The sequence below is a fragment of the Mirounga angustirostris genome, unplaced genomic scaffold (assembly GCF_029215605.1).
Source record: "Mirounga angustirostris isolate CCGP_5_RB_7025 unplaced genomic scaffold, mMirAng1.0.hap1 SCAF_8, whole genome shotgun sequence".
Classification (NCBI taxonomy): Eukaryota; Metazoa; Chordata; class Mammalia; order Carnivora; family Phocidae; genus Mirounga; species Mirounga angustirostris.
This window is the reverse complement of record NW_026991716.1, coordinates 95,525,485-95,546,021: the sequence shown is the minus strand read 5'-3', so window position 1 is coordinate 95,546,021 and position 20,537 is coordinate 95,525,485. Positions and strand designations below refer to the sequence as shown.

At 40.7% G+C, this 20,537-nt stretch overlaps 1 protein-coding gene across 5 annotated transcripts in view; it reads left to right on the top strand.

Annotated features, from left to right (window-relative positions):
• Positions 1-20,537, top strand: part of CDK19 (cyclin dependent kinase 19) — a 175,401-nt gene that overhangs the window by 150,438 nt on the left and 4,426 nt on the right. For 4 of the 5 annotated variants that reach the window (XM_064597995.1, XM_045865317.3, XM_045865315.3 and 1 more), the window contains 7 exons: positions 5,203-5,334; positions 9,689-9,832; positions 10,000-10,069; positions 14,576-14,648; positions 15,051-15,148; positions 15,838-15,916; positions 16,817-17,083. In XM_064597995.1, the coding sequence (XP_064454065.1) occupies positions 5,203-5,334; positions 9,689-9,832; positions 10,000-10,069; positions 14,576-14,648; positions 15,051-15,148; positions 15,838-15,916; positions 16,817-17,083 (863 nt within the window). Of the gene's footprint in view, positions 1-5,202; positions 5,335-9,688; positions 9,833-9,999; positions 10,070-14,575; positions 14,649-15,050; positions 15,149-15,837; positions 15,917-16,816; positions 17,084-18,422; positions 18,569-20,537 lie in introns of those variants that run through there. The other variant, XM_045865316.3, reaches the window with a different exon arrangement.

The following is a 20,537-nucleotide window of genomic DNA, read 5'->3' as shown; positions in this document are numbered from 1 at the left end:
TTCACCAGTGTTCTTTCCCTGAATGCCCGTCTCTCACCTGACCCGATACACACATCGTCCCAGATACCTGTCCCCCGCCCCCTGCAGTCCTGTGCCAGGTACCAACATATTTTTTCCAAATGCATACATGTTTATAGACTCTCTTACTTGGTAGTCTTAGGTTAAGGCAGCAGCAGGAACCCTATCTATATATTAAAATTTCCTTTGCAACCCTGAAGGTTGTTCTAAAAGAAATTGGCATCATCTATACCCACGACATACTGGGGAAGAAAATGAGCTAAAGAAATGCTTTATTGTAATTTTTTGTAGTAGAAATTACTTTTGTTAAATGTTTGATGGTTTTTAGAAGGATTTTAAAAGAAATTTTGTTTCATCAACCTGCTTTCTTTGCTGTTAGAATATATCATACTAAGGGTGATGCAAAATTGTGCTAACTGGACCAGCTACCCATCTGTTTTGTCCTACTACAACTGAGCCTGCCTCCTGCCTGGTTTTCTACTTCTTCAATTAGTTTGCTAGCCCAGTTCCAGAAGAAGCTGGTTTAAACCAACTTCCCCCCCCTTTTTTTTTTTTTAGATTTTGTTTATTTATTTGACAGAGAGAGACACAGCGAGAGAGGGAACACAAGCAGGGGGAGCGGGAGAGGGAGAAGCAGGCTTCCCACTGAGCAGGGAGCCCGATGCGGGGCTTGATCCCAGGACGCTGGGATCATGACCTGAGCTGAAGGCAGACGCTTAACGACGGAGCCACCCAGGCGCCCCCCAACTTCCCTTTCTTTAAACCTCTACGCTGAGTTTACTGAGATTCAGAGCCCTAAAAAAATATTGTTGATGGTCACTAAGAACCAGGTAGCTGCATTCCTTGCTTCCCCCTTCCCACCCCCTTTCCAGCACTCCTCACTTGCTCCTGTTTTATGCTCACACATTTTCTTGTAGGCATTTGAGGCCCTACGTTTTGCTAGACATTGGTGACAGGGAAATGCTAGTGACGGGTAGCCCTCCCTGTGAGGGACAGTGACCGAGACAGTTCAGTGTCCCATGTGGTAAATGCCGTCACACATTTCCTCACTTACTTTACTCAAGCACCCTGCCTGGTGGGATGCGAGCAAGGAGGGGAGCTGGCTTCAGAGAGGTTGCAGCTTACGCAGCCACTCCGAGGGAGGACTTGAGTTCCCCGTCCGGAGTCTCTTTCCCTACAAGTGTTGCTGCCCAGCCATATCAAAGCTGTCTGCTGTACCCTCACCAACCACTTTCTGTCAGCACAGCGCTGCCTTTGAAAGGGTCTCCGACAAAGAGTGACTCTCCCCTCCTGAGTCCAGTCTGGTGCCCCGCCCACCCCCAGCTTCTAAATATCTTCCTGCTGGGAGGGGAAGAATGAAGGGGGGAATCGGTGGGGGAGACGAACCATGAGAGACTATGGACTCTGAGAAACAAACTGAGGGTTGTAGAGGGGAGGGGGTGGGAGGATGGGTTAGCCTGGTGATGGGTATTAAAGAGGGCACGTTCTGCATGGAGCACTGGGTGTTATACGCAAATAGTGAATCATGGAACACTACATCAAAAACTAACGATGTAATGTATGGCGATTAACATAACAATAAAAAATAAAAAAAAACCCCAAAACCAAAAAGCTCTCACACTGTTGTGTCTCCACTCTCCGCTTCCTGGGTTTCTCCTCTTCACCTTTCAACATTCATAACCCTTTTCCCAATTCTGGAATAAATCTTCTCATATCCATTGTGTTTTCTTTACCATGTGTTCATTTTTCCCCCCTTGTTCCTCTACTTCTAGAACACACAGTATTCACCCACGGGTTCCACCCACCCTCATTTGTTATAATCTGTCCTCTAATTCCATCCCTCTATGGAAACTGCTCTCCCAAGTCAGTCACCTATGACCTCTGTCTCAGCAGAGCCAGTGGCCCGTAGTTAGTCACCGTTTTTCTTTATTGCCTTAGTCATTCCTTCCTCTGACCAGTCTGACTTCAGGGCTGTCTTTTCCCTTATATGGCATCACAGAAATCTATTTTTCTATTTACCACTTTTGCTCTTTCTTCTGCATTTTATTCATTATTGGCTTTTACTCCTATTAGCCTTTTGTTTCAAGATCTCCTAGGCACTGGCTTGGGGCATGGCCTCCCTCTACAGTTCTTTCTTTCTTTCTTTTTTTTTTTTTAAAGATTGTATTGATTTATTTGACAGAGAGAGACACAGCAAGAGAGGGAACACAAGCAAGGGGAGTGGGAGAGGCAGAAGCAGGCTTCCCGCCGAGCAGGGAGCCCGATGCGGGGCTCGATCCCAGGACCCTGGGACCATGACCTGAGCCGAAGGCAGACGCTTAACGACTGAGCCACCCAGGCTCCCCTCTATAATTATTCCTTTAAGGAACTGATAAGTTATGGCCTTAAAATCATGGATTCTATAAAAATCATTTTACGATCTGAATCTCAGATTCTCTTCTCTCACCCTAGCCGAAATCTTTACTTTTATTTGTTGCTGGCAACCTCTCCTCCGTTGTTTCAAACCAAATTCCTCATCACCATCCCGTACTCTCCCTTGTTTGTACCAGTCATCACGTTTATCCTGGTCACCCACACTTACTTTCTTCTCACCACTCCCAGATATCTCTAGTACTCCTCACCATAAATTCTGTATTCCAGCCAGGCCCATTCGTTGCCCTCCTGTTAAGAGTTTTAGGATTGGGGGACCAGCCTCCTGAATAAAACTCAAATTCCTTTCCAATGGGGAAAAAAAAAGTTTTAGGATTGTAATTCTATCCAAGATTAGGGGTAAAATCAGGGTTAAAATAAGCAATAAGCAATACCAATAGTCTAGTGAACAATCTAGTTTTTAAAATTGCTTTTGAATTTTGTTTTAATAGCACATCACTTTTTAAAAATTAGTAATGCTCAGATGCCTATGCTTAACACTTTAATACAGTCCTTTTTTGAGAGAAAAGAAAAGGGCAAATGGAAAATGCAGCGTGACTTTCGCTGCATCTGAGCCTCCTCCCCCACGCCAGCAGCCTAAAGACTTCAGGCCTTCCCTGAAGTGCTTGCTTGTCCCCTTTACTGTTCACAATGATTCACCCTTCAGAACTACAGCTCAAGTCCTGCGTTCAATTTAGTCCAGTGCTACAGAGGTTTACCAGACACTGTTCCAGTTAAAGCCAGGAAGGAGACATAAGCCCTCCCCTCAAAGGACGTCGAGTCTAGTAGAAGCCACTGGCAGCTGTCCTTTAGCCTTACAGCCCTTACCCTTTTTTGTTTTTATCTACTCCGTGTATTTTGTCACCTCACCTTCGTGTAAGTTCCTTGGTGGTAGACACTGCCTTTTCCTGCTTGTCTCTGTCCTTTGATACTATCTAATTAGCACTCCCACCAGAATTTTATTATTGCAGTCCATTGAATCGAACAATTTCACTCATATCTAATTTTAGGAAAACAACTGTTAGTTACCTTACGTCTGAAGTATTATTTGAGGAAGGATTTGAAACTCCTTTAAAATTCAAACAACAGACAAGAATTATTTTTAAGAATGCTTGTTGTTTCCTTTGGACTTGATTTCGACTTAATGTCATCTGACAGTGAATAGATGAGGCTTATATAAAACTAGGAAGGTAGAGAATAAGGGGAGAAATACTGGCTTTAGCTTTTACTTAAAAATAACATGCTTTTCAGTGGATAAACAGCATTGCATCATATTACTTTGCCATCAGTAACAATCAGCATCTATTAAATACATAAAGCAGTGCTTTGAAGTAGGCGTAGTATTGGTAGAATGATTTTGAATGTTTTTGTTTGCTCTAGGGAAATTTAGTTAAGAAAGAGTAAGCATGGCACAGGCTTCCTTGGATAGCTTTATTTTTTATTAGCTGTGTTCTCCAAAGCATTCTCAGAAAATCTTGTAAATTATTCAAGCTCCAAAGAAACAAAATCGCTGTAAATTAAAATTTTAATGTACATTATATCATAGCATGTTAATTTTAGATTAAATAATTCTCTAGAGTTGAAACCTTAGTTACTATTACATAATGTACATTATCCCTTATACAATCAAAATATACTGTGTATATCGTATATTTCAAGTTATAGAGGGTTTTCATTCTCACGATTTTATCTTTGTGACATGGGCGTATCTCTATTGGATGTGTCAGATCAATGATTCAGAATATAGCTGCTAAATTATAACATGGTTTGTTTGAATACTGGCATTTTTACTTCCTATCTTTATGACCTTGGGCAAGTCATTTAGCTGCCATGGGCTTTAGATTCTTCATCTCAGAGGTGGGGAGCAAAATACTTACTAAACCAGCATTTGTATGAGGATTAGATGAAGTGATAGATGATATATGTGAAAACCATCTGTAAACTCTAAAGTGCTTGATAAATAAAAGGCATTTGTTATTTATGAAATCTTAAGAAAATTAGATAGTCTCCAGGAACTTTTTATAGTAATAACTATTCTTTTTACTACTCGCGTACACCTCTTAAGATTTAAATCACTTAGCTTTGGTATAGACCTTTGCTAAATCGTGAATTATAACAAAGTATAACAAATAATCTCTTATGTGTCTTTGGAAACATGTTTATGATGTGCTGGTAATTATACAACAGTGACTCTCTGGGGTGAAAAAGCCCCGATTTGTAGCATTTGCTGTTTATCATGATGCAGATATTCCCTAATCATAGCCAATTTCAAGTCATTGACATGACATCACTGAACCCAGAATTGGGAAGAAATGTGTACAAATTGGCTCTCATGTGTCCACGAGCCAACTTGAGCTCACACCAAACTAAGATGCATCAGTTTTTAGATGCATAGGCATACAGAGGCCGTAATTAATCATGGAAACTTTTAGACTATTTCAATTTTATAAACATTTAAGATTATTGCAATGTTTCTGAAAGCCAGGGGACTGAAGTCAGACCTGGATTCTAATTATGACCCTGTGTTTACTAGCTCTACGACCTTGGGCAGGTCAGAATGTCTTTAAGCCTCAGTTTCTTTATCAGTAAAATAGGCACAGTAATAATATCTACCTCAGAAGAGGCAATCTGGTGCCTGGTGCAGACCCCTGGTTGAAAAGGGAGGAAAGGATTGCTTCATAAGGCTAGTGGCTATTGTCATCAACCTTGCATGGTTCTAGTAGCATGCCAAACTGAGCTATATATTAATTTGTTTCTTTTTTTTTTTTTTTTAAGCTGACATGGGTTTTGCCAGATTATTCAATTCTCCTCTAAAGCCACTGGCAGATTTGGATCCAGTAGTTGTGACTTTTTGGTATCGGGCTCCTGAACTTCTGCTTGGTGCAAGGCATTATACAAAGGCCATTGGTAAGTTAGTCTAAAATGATTTACTGTCATAGCATCGAATTATCATAAATACCAAATGGTATAATAATAATGAAGCTGCTTTGTAAAAACCACTTTTATATCTCTTTGTAAAAGTCCTATTGTCTTCTATATTCCTAGATATTATATTCTGGTAGATTAGGATTTTTCACTTTATAGGAGAATATGGTTTTTTAAAAAGAAGAAAGTATTTTCTTTTAGGGAATCAAGTTATCAGACCCTGTTGAGTTGCTATGGAAATGATAATGTGCAAACTTTATTTTGCATGTACCTACCGTCGATCAGAAGACCTGGAGAGAGGTTTAGAATTGTTTTCCCCACAGAAAGAACAACAGAAAGCAGGCACAGCGTGGTGTGGAAGAGAGCCCCTTCTATCTGGGGAAAAGTCAGTCAGTCAGTCCTTTCCTCAACCAGAAATAATGTGACTACTTTCTGTCTCCTGCCATTGCCGTTATCAGGATGGCGGTTTCTCCATCACAGTAGGAAATAGAGTCTGGGTGGATTAGCTGTGCCCAGCATCTTGCCATTTCACTAAGTGAAAAAAAAAACGGCGTAAGAAAACCTGTTACAAACACACGCCCTGCAGGATTTCAAGTCTGCCCCCGAACGGAGACAGCAGAGACTTTGCTACCTGATCACTCCAGTGTCCGCGGAGGGCCCAGCTGTGAATTGGGGCAGTCAGGAAGAGAGAGCTCTCCTCAAACCATGAGATTTCTTTAACTGAGATAAAAAGAGAGGATAGAGAAGGGTAGATAGCCCTGTCACTGTGATGAGCTAGTTCTCTAAGGTACCGAAATCTGCCAGGTGTATTTCTTGAAATTTTCCTTTTGTTGAATTTTCCATTTACTGGTATTAGACTAATATCATTTTTGTTTTGTTTTTTTTTTACTACCTTTAGCTGCTTTGGTTAAGTTCCATTGAATAAAGGCACTACAAGTATAAAATTATTAAAAATAGATGAGCACAAGACTTTCTCTGTTAAATTTATTTAAAAAAACCTGATGGCATGCAAAGAACTACAAAGGTAGTTCCTATGTTTGAAAAGATTAGACCGCTAATTAACCTATTTGTGGGTAAAAGGAGAAACAAAGATTAAACCATAGTGATGTCCTCGTTCACCCGGAGATCTGGTTTCTGCAAAACTCTGACACCTAGCACATATTTATACTTTGTCCAAGGATTGAGATGCCAGGACAGTGCTGGAATCTTGTAATACTTTATAAGTATTGCTGAAAGATTTTGTTAAATTCGTGAAAAAGCCTATGAGTGTTTGACAGTAGGGCAGTGGGAGACCGACCCTCTACCCTTCTGCTAGCAGCTGAGCCCAGAGTAAGGCCGCATTCAGAGGCTGCCAAGGCCAGGCTACTGGCATCGGGCCGGACCATGGCAGCTGTGTGGAGGCTGCAGACAGGGGAACTACACAAGCGGACGGAAGGAATGGGGTGCTCTCAGAATGAGGGGTTAAAATCAGAGCGTGACTCCACTTACATTCCAGTGAGTGATTTTTACTGAGGAGCTGTATCTTTGCAACTTTTAGAATTGTCTGCTTGTTCTATTAGATCTCTCAGTTGAGGACAGTAAAGTCTCTTAGACAATCTCAGAAGGCACCAGGGGATAGGAAGAGACTGAAAATGCACCAGAGAAAGGGTCTGTCAGCTGGGAAGTAACAGGCGGTGCCTCAGAGCAGAATTGATGACGAGATAACCCAGGGCACAGGGCAGCGAGTAGAGGACATGGTAACAGTAGAAATCCACATGTGCTGGGCTCCTACCAAGCTCCATACAGTCTTTATCTAGAAGGGAGGTTTCCAGTAAGAAAAGGCACATTCAGCCAAAACCTTCCATTGAACTAAATGACTCCCTACCAAAGTCTGTCCTACTCTCAGAGATTCTTATAGAGCAAATCCATGGTAGTAAGTCCCATTTTTGATATGTGCCATTATATGATTCTGTGTATGTGGTCCACACACTTTGACAGCCCACACTTTGAGAAGCGCAGTTCTGTGAATATTTTCTGATTAACTGTTCTACTATTGAAATAAAACTAGATGTTTTGGGGGGAAATAAAGATAATTGGGTATGAATTGGAAATCAACTATGTTTCCTATTTCCTCAGGGCAAGGACAACTGAAATTGAATTTAAACCAGTTTGCAACTTACAGATAAAGATAAAAATATAATCACTAATTTCCAAGTTTAGTCAAGTTGCAATTATCCATTCTGGATAGAGATTAGGAAAAAAGACACACAAAAAGAATAATCCCCAAATCAGTTATTTTTAGGCTTCAGATATATTCATAGCAGACATTATAAATATAATATGTACACATTCACTCGTTCTTACTCTCCTCCATACCTGGTTCATGTCAGAAATGAGTATTATTTCTAGTCAGAGTATATAAAAGAAGAGTTTGATGATTTGGTATCAGTGAAATTTTATGGAGTAACGTTTAGAGGGGGAGGGGAGTGACAGCGTTTGTGCTTGTGTGTGTGTGTGTGTGTGTGTGTGTCTAGAGGGAGGGAGGGAGAAACAAGTCATTGACAGAGGAATGAGAGCTGAGAAATGGTGTAGATGATACAAGAGCCAGATGACCATTTAAAATTAGAGGCTAATATGAAGCAAGAAAGCCTATAACTTAACATTACCTGCTACACTGAGGTTCCTTCTCTTAGCAGTTCTCAGGGGAATCTAGATCCTGGCTTCTGTCCTTTAAATGGAAGGCAAACAAGGAACTGGCATGACCAGGAACATGCAGTACCAGCCCCAGTTGACTGCATAGTAGAAGCAGCCAGCAGGAAGAGAGATGGGACTGTGTCAGAGGCAAGAGTGACAACAACATGATGCGGGAGAGAGAAAAGAATTTAAAAGTAGACACTGAAGAGTATTGTTACTCTATTCTTTCATGATGGATGTTTGTGATGACCCTTCTGAGTCATTAAGAAAGGTTTTATTTTATAGCCTCTTAAGATGGCAGGTAATGGTGTAATAAAAAACAATTATTGAAGGGATATGTTTCCATTATCCAGAAGACTACATTACGTGAAAGGAAGCCACTCCTGAATGGAGTCAGCTATGTAAGACATTACTCTTATGTTTTTTTTTCATTTGGCAGTTTGTTTTATGAAATAGCATACCAACGTTGATTCTAGCTAATGGATATAATTAGACTTTTTTCTTATTTAGCTTGTCTACAGAATGTGATTCCCACATTTAGTAGGCTACTAAACACTGCTTTTCTATACTATACCGTGGTCTGTGTGTTATTTATTTTTTTAGATTTTTATTTATTTATTTGACAGACAGATGTGAGAGCAGGAACACAAGCAGGGGGAGTGGGAAAGGGAGAAGCAGGCTCCCCACCGAGCAGGGAGCCCAACGCGGGGCTCAGTCCCAGGACCCTGGGATCATGACCTGAGCCGAAGGCAGATGCTTAACGACTGAGCCACCCAGGCGCATCCGGGCATTATTTTTTTTAAACTATTAAATAGCATTTATTTAAGTGGGCAAGTGTGAATATATATCTTACAAAAATTAATTCACCTGTACATTTGGCAAAACGTGAATATAATATTATAGTCAGAATCGAAATTACAGTTTTTCAACGTGTAAAATCCAAATAGAATAATCTATAACTGGTGATTTAAAATAGTTAATAAAACTTTTAACTTTTAACTTTGTCTTGGAGTGTTGGAGGATTGGAGCAGCTTAATCCAAGTGAATATATTCAAATAACACCGAGCTCTATGGGTGTCATGCTGTACCTGTAGGTACTTGTATTTATCAGCTTTTAGACCTTACAGTTTGTTGAAAAAATGGAAGTTGGTAGCCTTGCATACAAAAGTTGAGTTTTTCCAAACCATTTTATATGGTCTATACTGTTTGTCTATACTCACAAATCAGAAATTGTGCTCTATCATTATGCATTTGATTGCTTTAAAGGAATGTATCCCTGTACCTGATGATGGTATTGTTTTATTCTGTCATGAGTATTTAACCCTGCATTAGATTATAATTGAATGCTTCAGTGACTACATTATTAATAGTGGTTAGAAAGGCTTTTGCCTAAATGTAAATTCATTGCTTGCTAAATTGAGTTTCCCAAGTATATCTTCATTAGGAAATATATAAGTAAATGTTTTTTATTTGGCATTTAATCTGTTATGTGATGATACAGCTATTTCATGTCATATATATATGTTTTCTTAATATAGTTGTCAGACTTTGTATATTCCATCACTGAAAAGTATTTTTATATGTAGGTTGTGATTATACTCAGGAATTATAACCCAAGAACTATAATAAATGTGTATAAAAACTTGTTTTTCTTTCTTCATAGATATATGGGCAATAGGTTGCATATTTGCTGAATTGTTGACTTCAGAACCTATTTTTCACTGTCGTCAGGAAGATATAAAAACAAGCAATCCCTTTCATCATGATCAACTAGATCGGATATTTAGTGTCATGGGGTTTCCTGCAGGTAATTTATTCTTCTTTCCAAAATAGTATTGGAGTCATATTTCAAAATAATTCCTTTTCAAAAGCATATTTTGAGTATTTTTATGTATATTTTTAAGCTAACATAAGTAGATGTTTTTATATAAGTAACCTTATTTTCTATAACAATATTCAATATTTTTTTGTAAGATAAAGATTGGGAAGATATTAGAAAGATGCCAGAATACCCCACACTTCAGAAAGACTTTAGAAGAACAACGTAAGTAATTTCATGTTAAATATAAGTAGTAACTTCAATGGTAATATTTAAATTAATCCTTTTAAAAACCAGATATAGATTAGTATTTAAGCCAGAAATTTAGATTTTAATATATTAATTATGCTTATGATTTAAAGACGATATCCCAGATGTTGGTAACGTACACGTGAGGCTTAGGCTGTAGTATTTTACAAACTTTTAAGAATTTTAAGGGTCAGTATAGCGTTTAAACATCTCTCCTATTTTAGCATGATGAGGGCTGAGTTCAAGGTCGCAACTGTGATTTTATCTTTATCTGAATAATGACTAGTGACCGAAATGCTGGGTTAGGCAACCAGGAAGGATAGCAGAAGGATGAATGCATGGCCCAGAAGCTGAGTAAAACACACTGGTGGTATATTGAGCAGAAATGAAAGAATAAGGGTGACAGTGTGAGAGGAGTTTGCTATAAATGCACACGCCTAGAGGAAAAAAGGTGAAAGAGGTTCTCTTTCGGGCAACTTAACTGGAAAATTTCAGGACAGGATGGCTTGTAGGAACAAAAGCAGACATGATAAAGAGAAGTAGGAAACGGCACTCATTTTTGGCTCCTCTTGTACACAGTCCCTGGTGGAGTGTTTTTCTTCTATCTGTCTCCTAAAGATAACACTCATATTGCTCAAGGTTCTGTCTTGGGCTCTCTTCTCACTCTGGACGTTTCCCTGGGCAGTTTCTCTGATTTTAATGGCGACAATTTACCATTGATTATGCCGATAACTCCCAGTTTATGCATCCGAGTAGGATCTCTTTTCCAAGTTTCAGACCCACTTGTCTAATTGCCTTATGGAAGCCCAACTTGAATGTTCCATAAATACTTCAAGTTACATGTCCAAAATTGAACTCATCATCTATCCTCCCACACTGTCCTCCCGCTGTATTTCCTATCTTAGGAAATGACTCCATGATTCACCCAGTTGTTCAAGCCCAAGACCTGAGATATCCCTGATCCTTCTCTTATCCCATTCTCTCCCATTTCACCTTGTGCGGTCCAAACAGTTAGTAAGTCTAGTCAGTTCTTTGTATTCCTCTCCATCTACTCTGCCACTATTACAGTCCAGACCACCGTCTCTCACTTAGGATCCTGCAGTGGCCTTCCAAGTGGTATTGCTACCTCCAGTCTTTATTCCAACTCACTGTCTATACTGCAGTCATTGCCAAAAGCAAATTGGATCATGTTGGTTTCCTAGTTGCTCTTAAATCACCACTGCCCTCAATTCTCTAGGATGGCTTATAGAGCTTTGGCTTATACATCACCATAATTCATCCACTAAGCCACTGTCCACTTTGTATTCTCTAGTCTGGACATCATGAATTTCTTTAAGAATCTGAAAAACCCAGAGCTTTTTTTACCTCTGGGTTGTTATATATGCTGTTCCTTCAGTCTAGGATGTACTTTCCTCCCACTCATTTTAACTCCTCAGATTAACTCCCATTTTTCCTTTCTACTTATCCTTTAGGTCTTGGCTTAGGCATCACTTGCCTGCGGAGGTCTCCCTTGACCTTCTAGGTCTGAGTTAGGTCGTCCCCCTCAGTTCTCCCGTAGCATCCTTGCTGCTTCTCTCCGCACTGATGACTTTGCACTACAATTTGCTTTTGAATGCTTCTCTGCCTTTCCCTCTAGATAGTATGGGTTATGTCTACTCTGTACACCATTATATGTATCCCCAGGGCCTGGTACATAGTACATGCTCATTAGTTACTTGTCACATGGTATTAATGAAAGTGGTACAAGTAGTTGAAGACACGCTAATAGTGTAAAAGATAGAGAAAATTAATGTAAGCACTTAACATTTATTTTAGTGTTTAAAGACCAAAGGAAAATTTTCACATAAAATGGTAGTGTTTACAGTAACCAGAAATAAAAGGAGAGAAGTTTTAAAAGATAAATGAAATTCAGTTGGAAAAGTAATAGGAAAAGCTCAGTGATAAGAGCCCATATGTCTTATGCAAATGGTTCTACCCCTGTGAAAGCAGGCTCCTGATACAAAAGATGAAAGGACTGTATTAAAAATTAGCTAAATCTAATAGAGTACATACAAGTCACTAAAGTAAAATATAATTTAAAAATTTCAGAAAACATGATGTGAAATGACATAAAAGGTAAAATAACTTGCTTTCATTGTATCAGATGAAAAGCACCAAAAAAATTACTCTTTAGTGAATTGGGAAGGATAGTGAATAGAAGTTTCTGTAATCTTCCCAGAGCTCTTATTAGCTCAGTAGAAGGCAAGGTGAAAGTAGAATTAAAAGGAAATCTCTAAGTTGACTTTAAAATTGAATGTTCCAATAAGCATGGTCCAATATTATGATAGAAATAAATAACTTAGAATCTGGAGTTAACCCAAGAGATCAGTTGATTTAACATGAAGACCAAAGACATATATGTGGACAAACTCCATTTCTATATAAACTTTAAAATTTCTTCCCATTAACAAACTTAGTGGCTACCTTGCTAATAAAAATGTTCCTGGTATTGGGGGAAAAGATGTAAAAAAAAAAAAAATTTTTTTTTAAGATTTTATTTTTAATCAACCTCTGTACCCATCTGTGCAGCTTGAACTTAATAACCCTGAGATCAAGAGTCACATGCTCTACTGACTGAGCCAGCCAGGCACTCCGAGGCAATTTTAAATGAATACACATGGCAAAGATTTTTTAAATGAACATACCTAGGGTTGGCAAGGGTACGACAAAATGGGCACTCTCCCTTGTATGCGACTGCTGAGCACAATGTTTCTCAAACTTTAACGTACGTACAAATCACCTGGAGACCTTGTTAAAAATGCAGGCTCTCGGGGGCCCATACTGCTGAGCTGAGGGCCAGCTTTGTGTAGCAAGGTTCTAGAGCACATAAAAATGGCTTTGAAATGTACATATCCTTTGACCTAATAAATCCAAGAATTTATCCTATGGAAGCAGTCAGAGCAGCCACAAATGGCTCACTACGTCCTATGTGTCAGACGTGGTGCTAAGCCCTGACCTACATTTTCTCATACGGTCCTCACAACAACTCTATAAAATAGGTGTGATTATAATCCTCAGTTTCCAGAGGAGGAACCTAAGGCTTTCATAGGGGTTAACGAACTACCCAAGATCACACAGCTGGTAAATGCCAGGAGTCAGGATCTAGAAGGGGTCCCTGATTCTCACCTGCTGTGCAGCATTGTCTTCCTACCGTGCGGATCAGATTAACCTACAAGGACCCATATTTCTTAACTATTGTGAAACAAACAACAACAGTAACAGTAGGAATATACAACCACTGCAAATTAGTCGTTTAGGTAGTGTTAGACAAGGAAAAATGTTTATGAAACATTATTATTATTAAGTGAAAAGAGGTAGGACAGTTTATATAGTATGATCCCAATTTTATAAAAACAAAACAAAAACCCCCTCTGTGTTTGTATCATACATAGATACATAGCAAAAATGCCGAAGGAAAATTAGCAAAATCTCAACAGTGTTTGGGTGCTTTGTTGTTTTTCTTTTTTTTAATCACTGAATGGCTGGACTCTGAGTGATTTCAGTTTTCTTCTCTATACCTTTCTGTATTCTCTAAATTTTCTACCATAAACATATATTACTTATTTTTTGGCCTTTTAAATGTGAAATATTTCATATATAGGAAAGAACATATGATGAAAACACGATACGTAGTCTTTTTAGAATAATAAAACGAATACTCCTCTACTCACCCTTCAACGTAAGAAATAGAACATTACTAAGATTACTGAAGTGCTCTGTGTACCCTGCCTTCCTGTTCATGTCCCTCCCAGTGGGTCAACATGGTTCTGAATTTGTATTTATCATTCCACATTTTTTATTCTCGTTTTGCTACAGATGTATGTATCTCTCAGTGGATTATTGTTTCAGTTTAATGTATCTGAACTTTTTATAAATTATAGTCTGCTTTTATTTGCTTTTATTCCCCACTCAACCTCTGTATTCATTTTTACTATTGTGTAACTTTCCATTCTGTGAATATATAACAATGTAGCCGTTCTTTAATTGATAGACATTTGTGTTGCTTACAGTTTTGTTTTGTTTTTACTATAGAAATGCTGCTAAGAACATTCTTGTTCATGTATCCTGTGATATACATGCACAAAGGAATCTCGTAGAGTACCTACCTAGGAAAGGAATTGCTAGATTTTAGGTTGTTCACATTTTCAACTCTAATGGTTAATGTCTAATTGTTTTCCAAAGCCGTTGTAACAATAGAAACTCTTGCGCAGGGTGTTTAACAATTCCTACTTCTTCACACGTTTGCCAGTATTCGGTTATGTGTTCTTTTATTAAGCAGAAAAAACAATGGCCTAATAAACGTGTATCTTATAGGGAAACCAATCTGGGAGCTTTCCATTAAAAAATACAGATTGTGTAAACTGTACTTCAGTAATAAACATTTTATGGGGAAAAAATGTGCGAGTGTTCCCAGTGATGTGTGATTGTCATGTCCTCTTGCAGGTACGCCAACAGTAGCCTCATAAAGTACATGGAGAAACACAAGGTCAAGCCTGACAGCAAAGTGTTCCTCTTGGTAGGTGCCTCTCGTCCAGGCGGGGACGTTGGATCTGTGGCACAGGCCACCTTGTCCCGTTCACCATGGGATTGTCCTAGCTCTTCCTCCTCTTCAGAAAGAAAAGAAATTGGTGGATGCTGAGGCAAAATGAAGTATTTTTCTTTGGGGATGTCACCCTTGACTTCTAGACTTAATTTTTTCCAATGATTTATCAGCAGGGAAGAAAAGTTACACTTTTGAAGGGCTTTAACGCTAATGATTTCTGCCAATTTCACATCAATGTGTGTAGTGAACTAACAGCGCGGTGAGCTCTACAAAATGGCATTGATAGTAATCCTGCTAGACATTTGTACAAAAGTCAAAACATTGATTTATAAGCAATCTTTCCATGTGCTATCGGTTTCTCATGTGTTACTCTAGCTTCAGAAACTCCTTACTATGGATCCAACCAAGAGAATTACCTCGGAGCAGGCTCTGCAGGATCCCTATTTTCAGGAGGACCCCTTGCCGACATTAGAGTATGTATCCTACATTTTCTGTGTCCTTTGCTCCAGGTTGAGGGTGTCAGATGGTGGCTGAAAGTAAGAGAAGCGCTTTACTGCAGTGTTACTGAAGTTCTCCATTAATACTACCTTGGAGAAAAAGTACGCAAGAAAAAGGACCTGTATTGTGAAACAGGCAAAGCTATAGAGAGGTGTGAATGAAACAAGTATTTTAGGAATGACCGTTATTCAGTATTACAGAAAAAAACTAAAGCTGAGAACAGGTGGGACTTTTAGATCAGTCAGCCAGATGAGTTTATACAATTAGTATAAAACTTAGACAACAAAATTTTTTTTTTTTTTTGAGAGGGAGAGAGGGGGGCGAGGGACAGAGGGAGAGAGAGAATGTTAAGTAGGTTCCACGCCCAGCGTGGTGGGAGCCCAATGCAGGGCTCAATCTCATGTCCCTGAGATCATGACCCAAGCCGAAATGAAGAGTTGGATGCTTAACTGACTGCACCACCCAGGCATACCACAAATTCTTTTCTTATTTGATTGAATTAAGTTGTCTTGGGAGGCATCCAGCAAATATTAGCTATAGACGAAGAGTGGAAAATATGTTAAGGAAAAAAAGTGGGATCTTAAGTTAACATTTAAGGTCAATGATATTGTAGATTTTAGGTCATGATGTATATTCTTTTTTTTTTTTTTTAATGATTTTGTAGTGTGTTTGCTGGCTGCCAGATTCCATACCCCAAACGGGAATTCCTTAATGAAGATGAACCCGAAGAGAAAGGTGACAAGGTATAAGCTATGGTACACTTCACTTCCAGAGAGTAAGGGAGGCAAAAAGAGAATTTAGGGAAGTATAATGTACTGATTCCTCCGTATTTAACTGCCTTTAATTAAGTATGTATTTGACGTGACTGCAGATGTACTTTGCAATTTGAAATATAATAAGTTTACAGATAAATGAAGTTCTGATTTCTTTTAGAGCCCATTTTTTTCCAGGATTCTTTTCTTTTCTTTTTTTTAAGATTTTATTTATTCATTTGAGAGAGAGAGAAACAGCGTGAGAGGGGAGAAGGTCAGAGGGAGAAACAGGCTCCCCGCTGAGCCGGGAGCCCGATGCGGGACTCGATCCCAGGACTCCGGGATCATGACCTGAGCCGAAGGCAGACGCTTAACGACTGAGCCACCCAGGCGCCCCATTCCAGGATTCTTAATTGTTGCGTTTTGTTTGTTCGGTGTCAACACCATCACTTTATAGCAGCCTGCTTTCAAAGCATCTTTCTCTTCTTTGCTTGTAATTGGATATATCAGGCCCTCCCCGTATCCCTCTACTTCTCCAAACTCCTGAGGGAGCCCAGTACCGCTGGGTCCGTGCGTGCAGAACGACTTCCTGGGTGCCGCGTGCTCTCCAGCGGGCTGTCTGCGACTGGGCTGGAGGATGGCTGCGCAATCTTAAATGAGCCCCAGAGAATGGAACCTGTTCAGGACCCAGTACTCGGACCTCTGGGGATGCTGCATGCCCCGGCTGTAGTCACTGCCGTGTCCCACCTAGGTCGCTCTCCAGCTCGGTCGCAGTCACGTGTGCATATCCAGTAATCGAAGTAATGTCCTGTTACAAAGGAGACGAAAAAGAAAGCACTGTCCTGTGAATGTAGTTTCATACCGAGTTTGCCTTTTGGTTTTCCTTCCAAGAATCAGCAGCAGCAGCAGAACCAACATCAGCAGCCCACAGCGCCCCCGCAGCAGGCGGCGGCCCCCCCGCCGGCGCCCCCGCCGCAGCAGAACAGCGCCCAGACCAACGGGACTGCGGGCGGGGCGGGCGCCGGGGCCGGGGCCGCGGGGGCCGGCCTGCAGCACAGTCAGGACGCGGGCCTCACCCAGGTGCCTCCCAACAAGAAGCCCCGCCTGGGGCCTTCGGGCGCAAACTCCGGCGGGCCTGTTATGCCGACAGATTATCAGGTACGGCCCTCGCTTTTGTTCCTGCTAGCGGCCATACGTTTTATGAAATGGGAAGTAGGATTTTTTTTTTTTTTTTTTTTTAAAGAGAGAAAGAGCGAGCGCTAGAACACGAGCAGCGGGGAGGGGCAGAGGGAGAGGAAGAAGCAGACGCCAGGCCGAGCAGGGAGCCCCACGAGGGGCTCGATCCCAGGACCCCAGAATCATGACCTGAGCTGAAGGCTGATGCTCAACCGATTGAACCACCCAGGAGCCCCAGAAATCAATTTTATAATAGAGCCTTTTAGACTTAAGTAGTACTTGACTCTAAAGTTTGTACAAATGGTACAATCCTATTTCTAGGTCATTATATGAAAATGAAGATTGTGGCCATATTTCATGTAATTGCAAAACATTTCATTTCTTGACTTGTTTTTCCGGACTTCCTGAGGAGGGAAGGTGAGGCGGGCATCTCCCTCCTCAAAGAAGCTTTCTCATATTACCCTTCCAGCTGCCTGTCAGCTTTGGGTCAGAAAAAGATAACAGATAAGCAACTGAAAGAGAGCAGAGCAGCGGCTTATTTTGGACAAAATAAGCTGCATACTTGAGAAAGATTTGCTGTCATCGAGAGGAAATAATTAGTCAGTAGCCATGTAAACATAGAAAGGGATTAAGCTTGAGACTTTTCAGAAATCACTGTTAAATCTCATTGTAAGTATTTTTGAGACTAGAAAATACTTTTTATTATTAAGATTAAAAAAAACCCCTACAATTGTGTGGTATCTGTCTAAATGTGGTGTCTCTCTTGATGGGCTGGGGGCTCCCCGAGTGTGGGGTGGGGATGGGTGGAAGCTGGTGGTCCAGGCGGTGAAAGGGTAACAAAGGAGATAGAAGTTTACTGAATACAGTGCAAGAGAGCAGTGGGCAGGACCACAGAGGAGAGGCTGTGTGACAGGAGGCTGGGGGTGGGGGCTGTAGTTAAAGCGGGAAGGTGAGGAGGTATGATGACTATGGAGTTCTCCCTTTTTTGGTGACTGTGCCTGGTTGTAAGTAGCCCGTTGGTCAGCTAGGGCCTGTGGATATCTTGAGGTGGGTCCCCTGAGGGGGCTGTCTGTGTTCAGCAGCCAGGGGGTCGCTGTGGGCTCTTTTGCCTTGATCAAGTTTCATTGCTCAAGCCTATTGTCTAAAAGCGGCCTCTACAGGTTGTACTACTAATTTGGGAAACTAAAGGGAAAAAGGTCTAAGGATTATTAGTATTTGGGGAGAGAGAGGTAAAAATACCTGTGAAAACCATAGGGTTTTCTGCAAACAAAACAAAACAAAACCCCACAAAACCTCATTTTCTTTCTTTTTTTTTTTTAAGCCCTCATTTTCAAGGAAAGTAACCAGCTAAGATCTAAGAAAGGGGGGGGGAACACCCTTAAAACTTGTAGATCCTCAGGGTGCTGGTGGAAGAGGAGCAAGACGATGGAGATAATAGAAAACAAAACCACAGGCAAGGGAGTCATAAACTCACTGATGAGGAACGGGAACCAAGAGAAACATTAACGAGAAAGACATAATAAGTAGCTGCCTCAACTGGCTTTACATTTGGAATATATCTGCAGACAAATGTGTTTTCGCACAACCTCTTCTCTGAAAACTTCTCTTGGAAGAGTCCCTGCAAGCGGAGGAGTACACAATAGTACTTCCATTGGTTCTGCTGGCGAAAAAACAAAACTCCACAGAGTAAATGTGAAGATCGAATTGGCTTCGTTAAATGATCTGTGAATTGGGCAGCACCCCATCTAGCAAGCAGAGGGGAGCTCCCAGGAGTTGTGCAGAATGGAAGGTTTTTATAGGAAGGAGGACAGGGCAAGAAAGCTATTAGCAAGAGAGAAGAAAAGATTGTTCCAGGCTGGGTCACTTTCCCTTAGGGGGAAAGAGCAGGGGTCTGAGTGTGCGAATTACCTCATCTTCCTTTGGGGGAATGGAAAGGGCCCAGGTGGCAGACTCTTTGGCAACCATCTGAAAATTTCCTGACTGACCTGGTAAACTACATTTCTGGGGAAAGTTGAAACTGCAGTTAGATTAGGTATTAAGCTCTGGGTTGGTGACTTGGCCTAAGTGACACTATTTGGTGCCTGTGGTTTTCTTCTCTAAACACAATGAAACTAATCAAGGGCTTCATTTTGATCTACTAAAAACAGCTTGCTATTTGGGTAGTAGTCATGAACATTATTTGAATTTTATTATAAATTCCTTTCCCCCTCCCCGACTGTAGTTTAGTTTATTCCTATTATGTGAGCACCAGACCTCTATTATATACTGGTTCATGTTTGTGTCTCTGATTTTATTATATTAACCTGAGTATAGTCCATTATGGACAGATTACCTTCCTACTGTATTCCTTTCAAATCCAAGAATTCTTCAAAATGTTTCTTTGTCCCATACTGTGCTATCTACTTAAAAATAAAACAGTGTATCTATGGAATTGGTAGATATTTCAGCTACTTAGTTGGAGAGGTCAGCATGACGTGGGGGTGGGAGAACCCTATTGCACCTACCTGCGACTCACATTTCAACATGTTTGTTCTTTGCCTAGAGTGGAGGAACTCTCGTGCTGAATTTAATCTGCAAAAGTAAAATAATCATAGCCAGCGTAGCAATTGTAGGTCATGTGAGTGGCAAGAATATGTTTTTCATAATAAACTTAAAAATAAAACATGTGAATTTGGAAGCCCGAAAGGCTTCTTACACAACACATCTAGTGTCATGAGCACGCCACGAAGGCACAAACACAGTTCCGTCTTGCCACATGTTGGCTTTATTCAGTCATAAAGCAAGATTAACATTATAAAGCAGGTGCAGGGTTCCAAACTCAGTGACTTTTCACCACATGATTAACTTGGCTCCTTACACGGCACACAGAGCAGAACACAAGCCAAGTCACACAACAGACGAGGTAGCATAAGGGGTAGGAAGTTATCGAACCAGATGAGAAGTCAGTCTGTGGGCGCAGAGTTGAGATAAGGCCTCGGTCTGGTTCCGGTCAGCTCTTGGCACTTCGTGCTTTGGATGTTCAAGCAGCGAAGGATCTCAGTTCTGTTCAGAGATCAGTCGGGCAGAGCCTTTGGCTAAAGGTGCCTTTTTTAAGTGGTCGGACATAGAAGGGTCAGTGTCTGAGAAGTGGGACAGTTTGCTGCAAAAATTCTCTCTTTTTAAAGGGATTTAATCAGTCTTGGGCCCCTGCCAACCTCCTCTGCATCCGCTGATAATCAGTTCTGAGGTGTCATCCGTTGGTGCTGGTCTCGGCAATATCTGGGAGTTACAGTCCCCTTAGCTGCTGTGTCATTGCTTGACACAGGCCCCTGCTTGACATGAGTGACTCCATCTTGCTCTCTGCAACTAGCCAGAGTTCTGTAATGGGGAAGGAGCTAAGCAGAGCTGTTTTTCACCGAGACTATCTTATGGCCCTGCTGTCTTAGACCAGATGTTG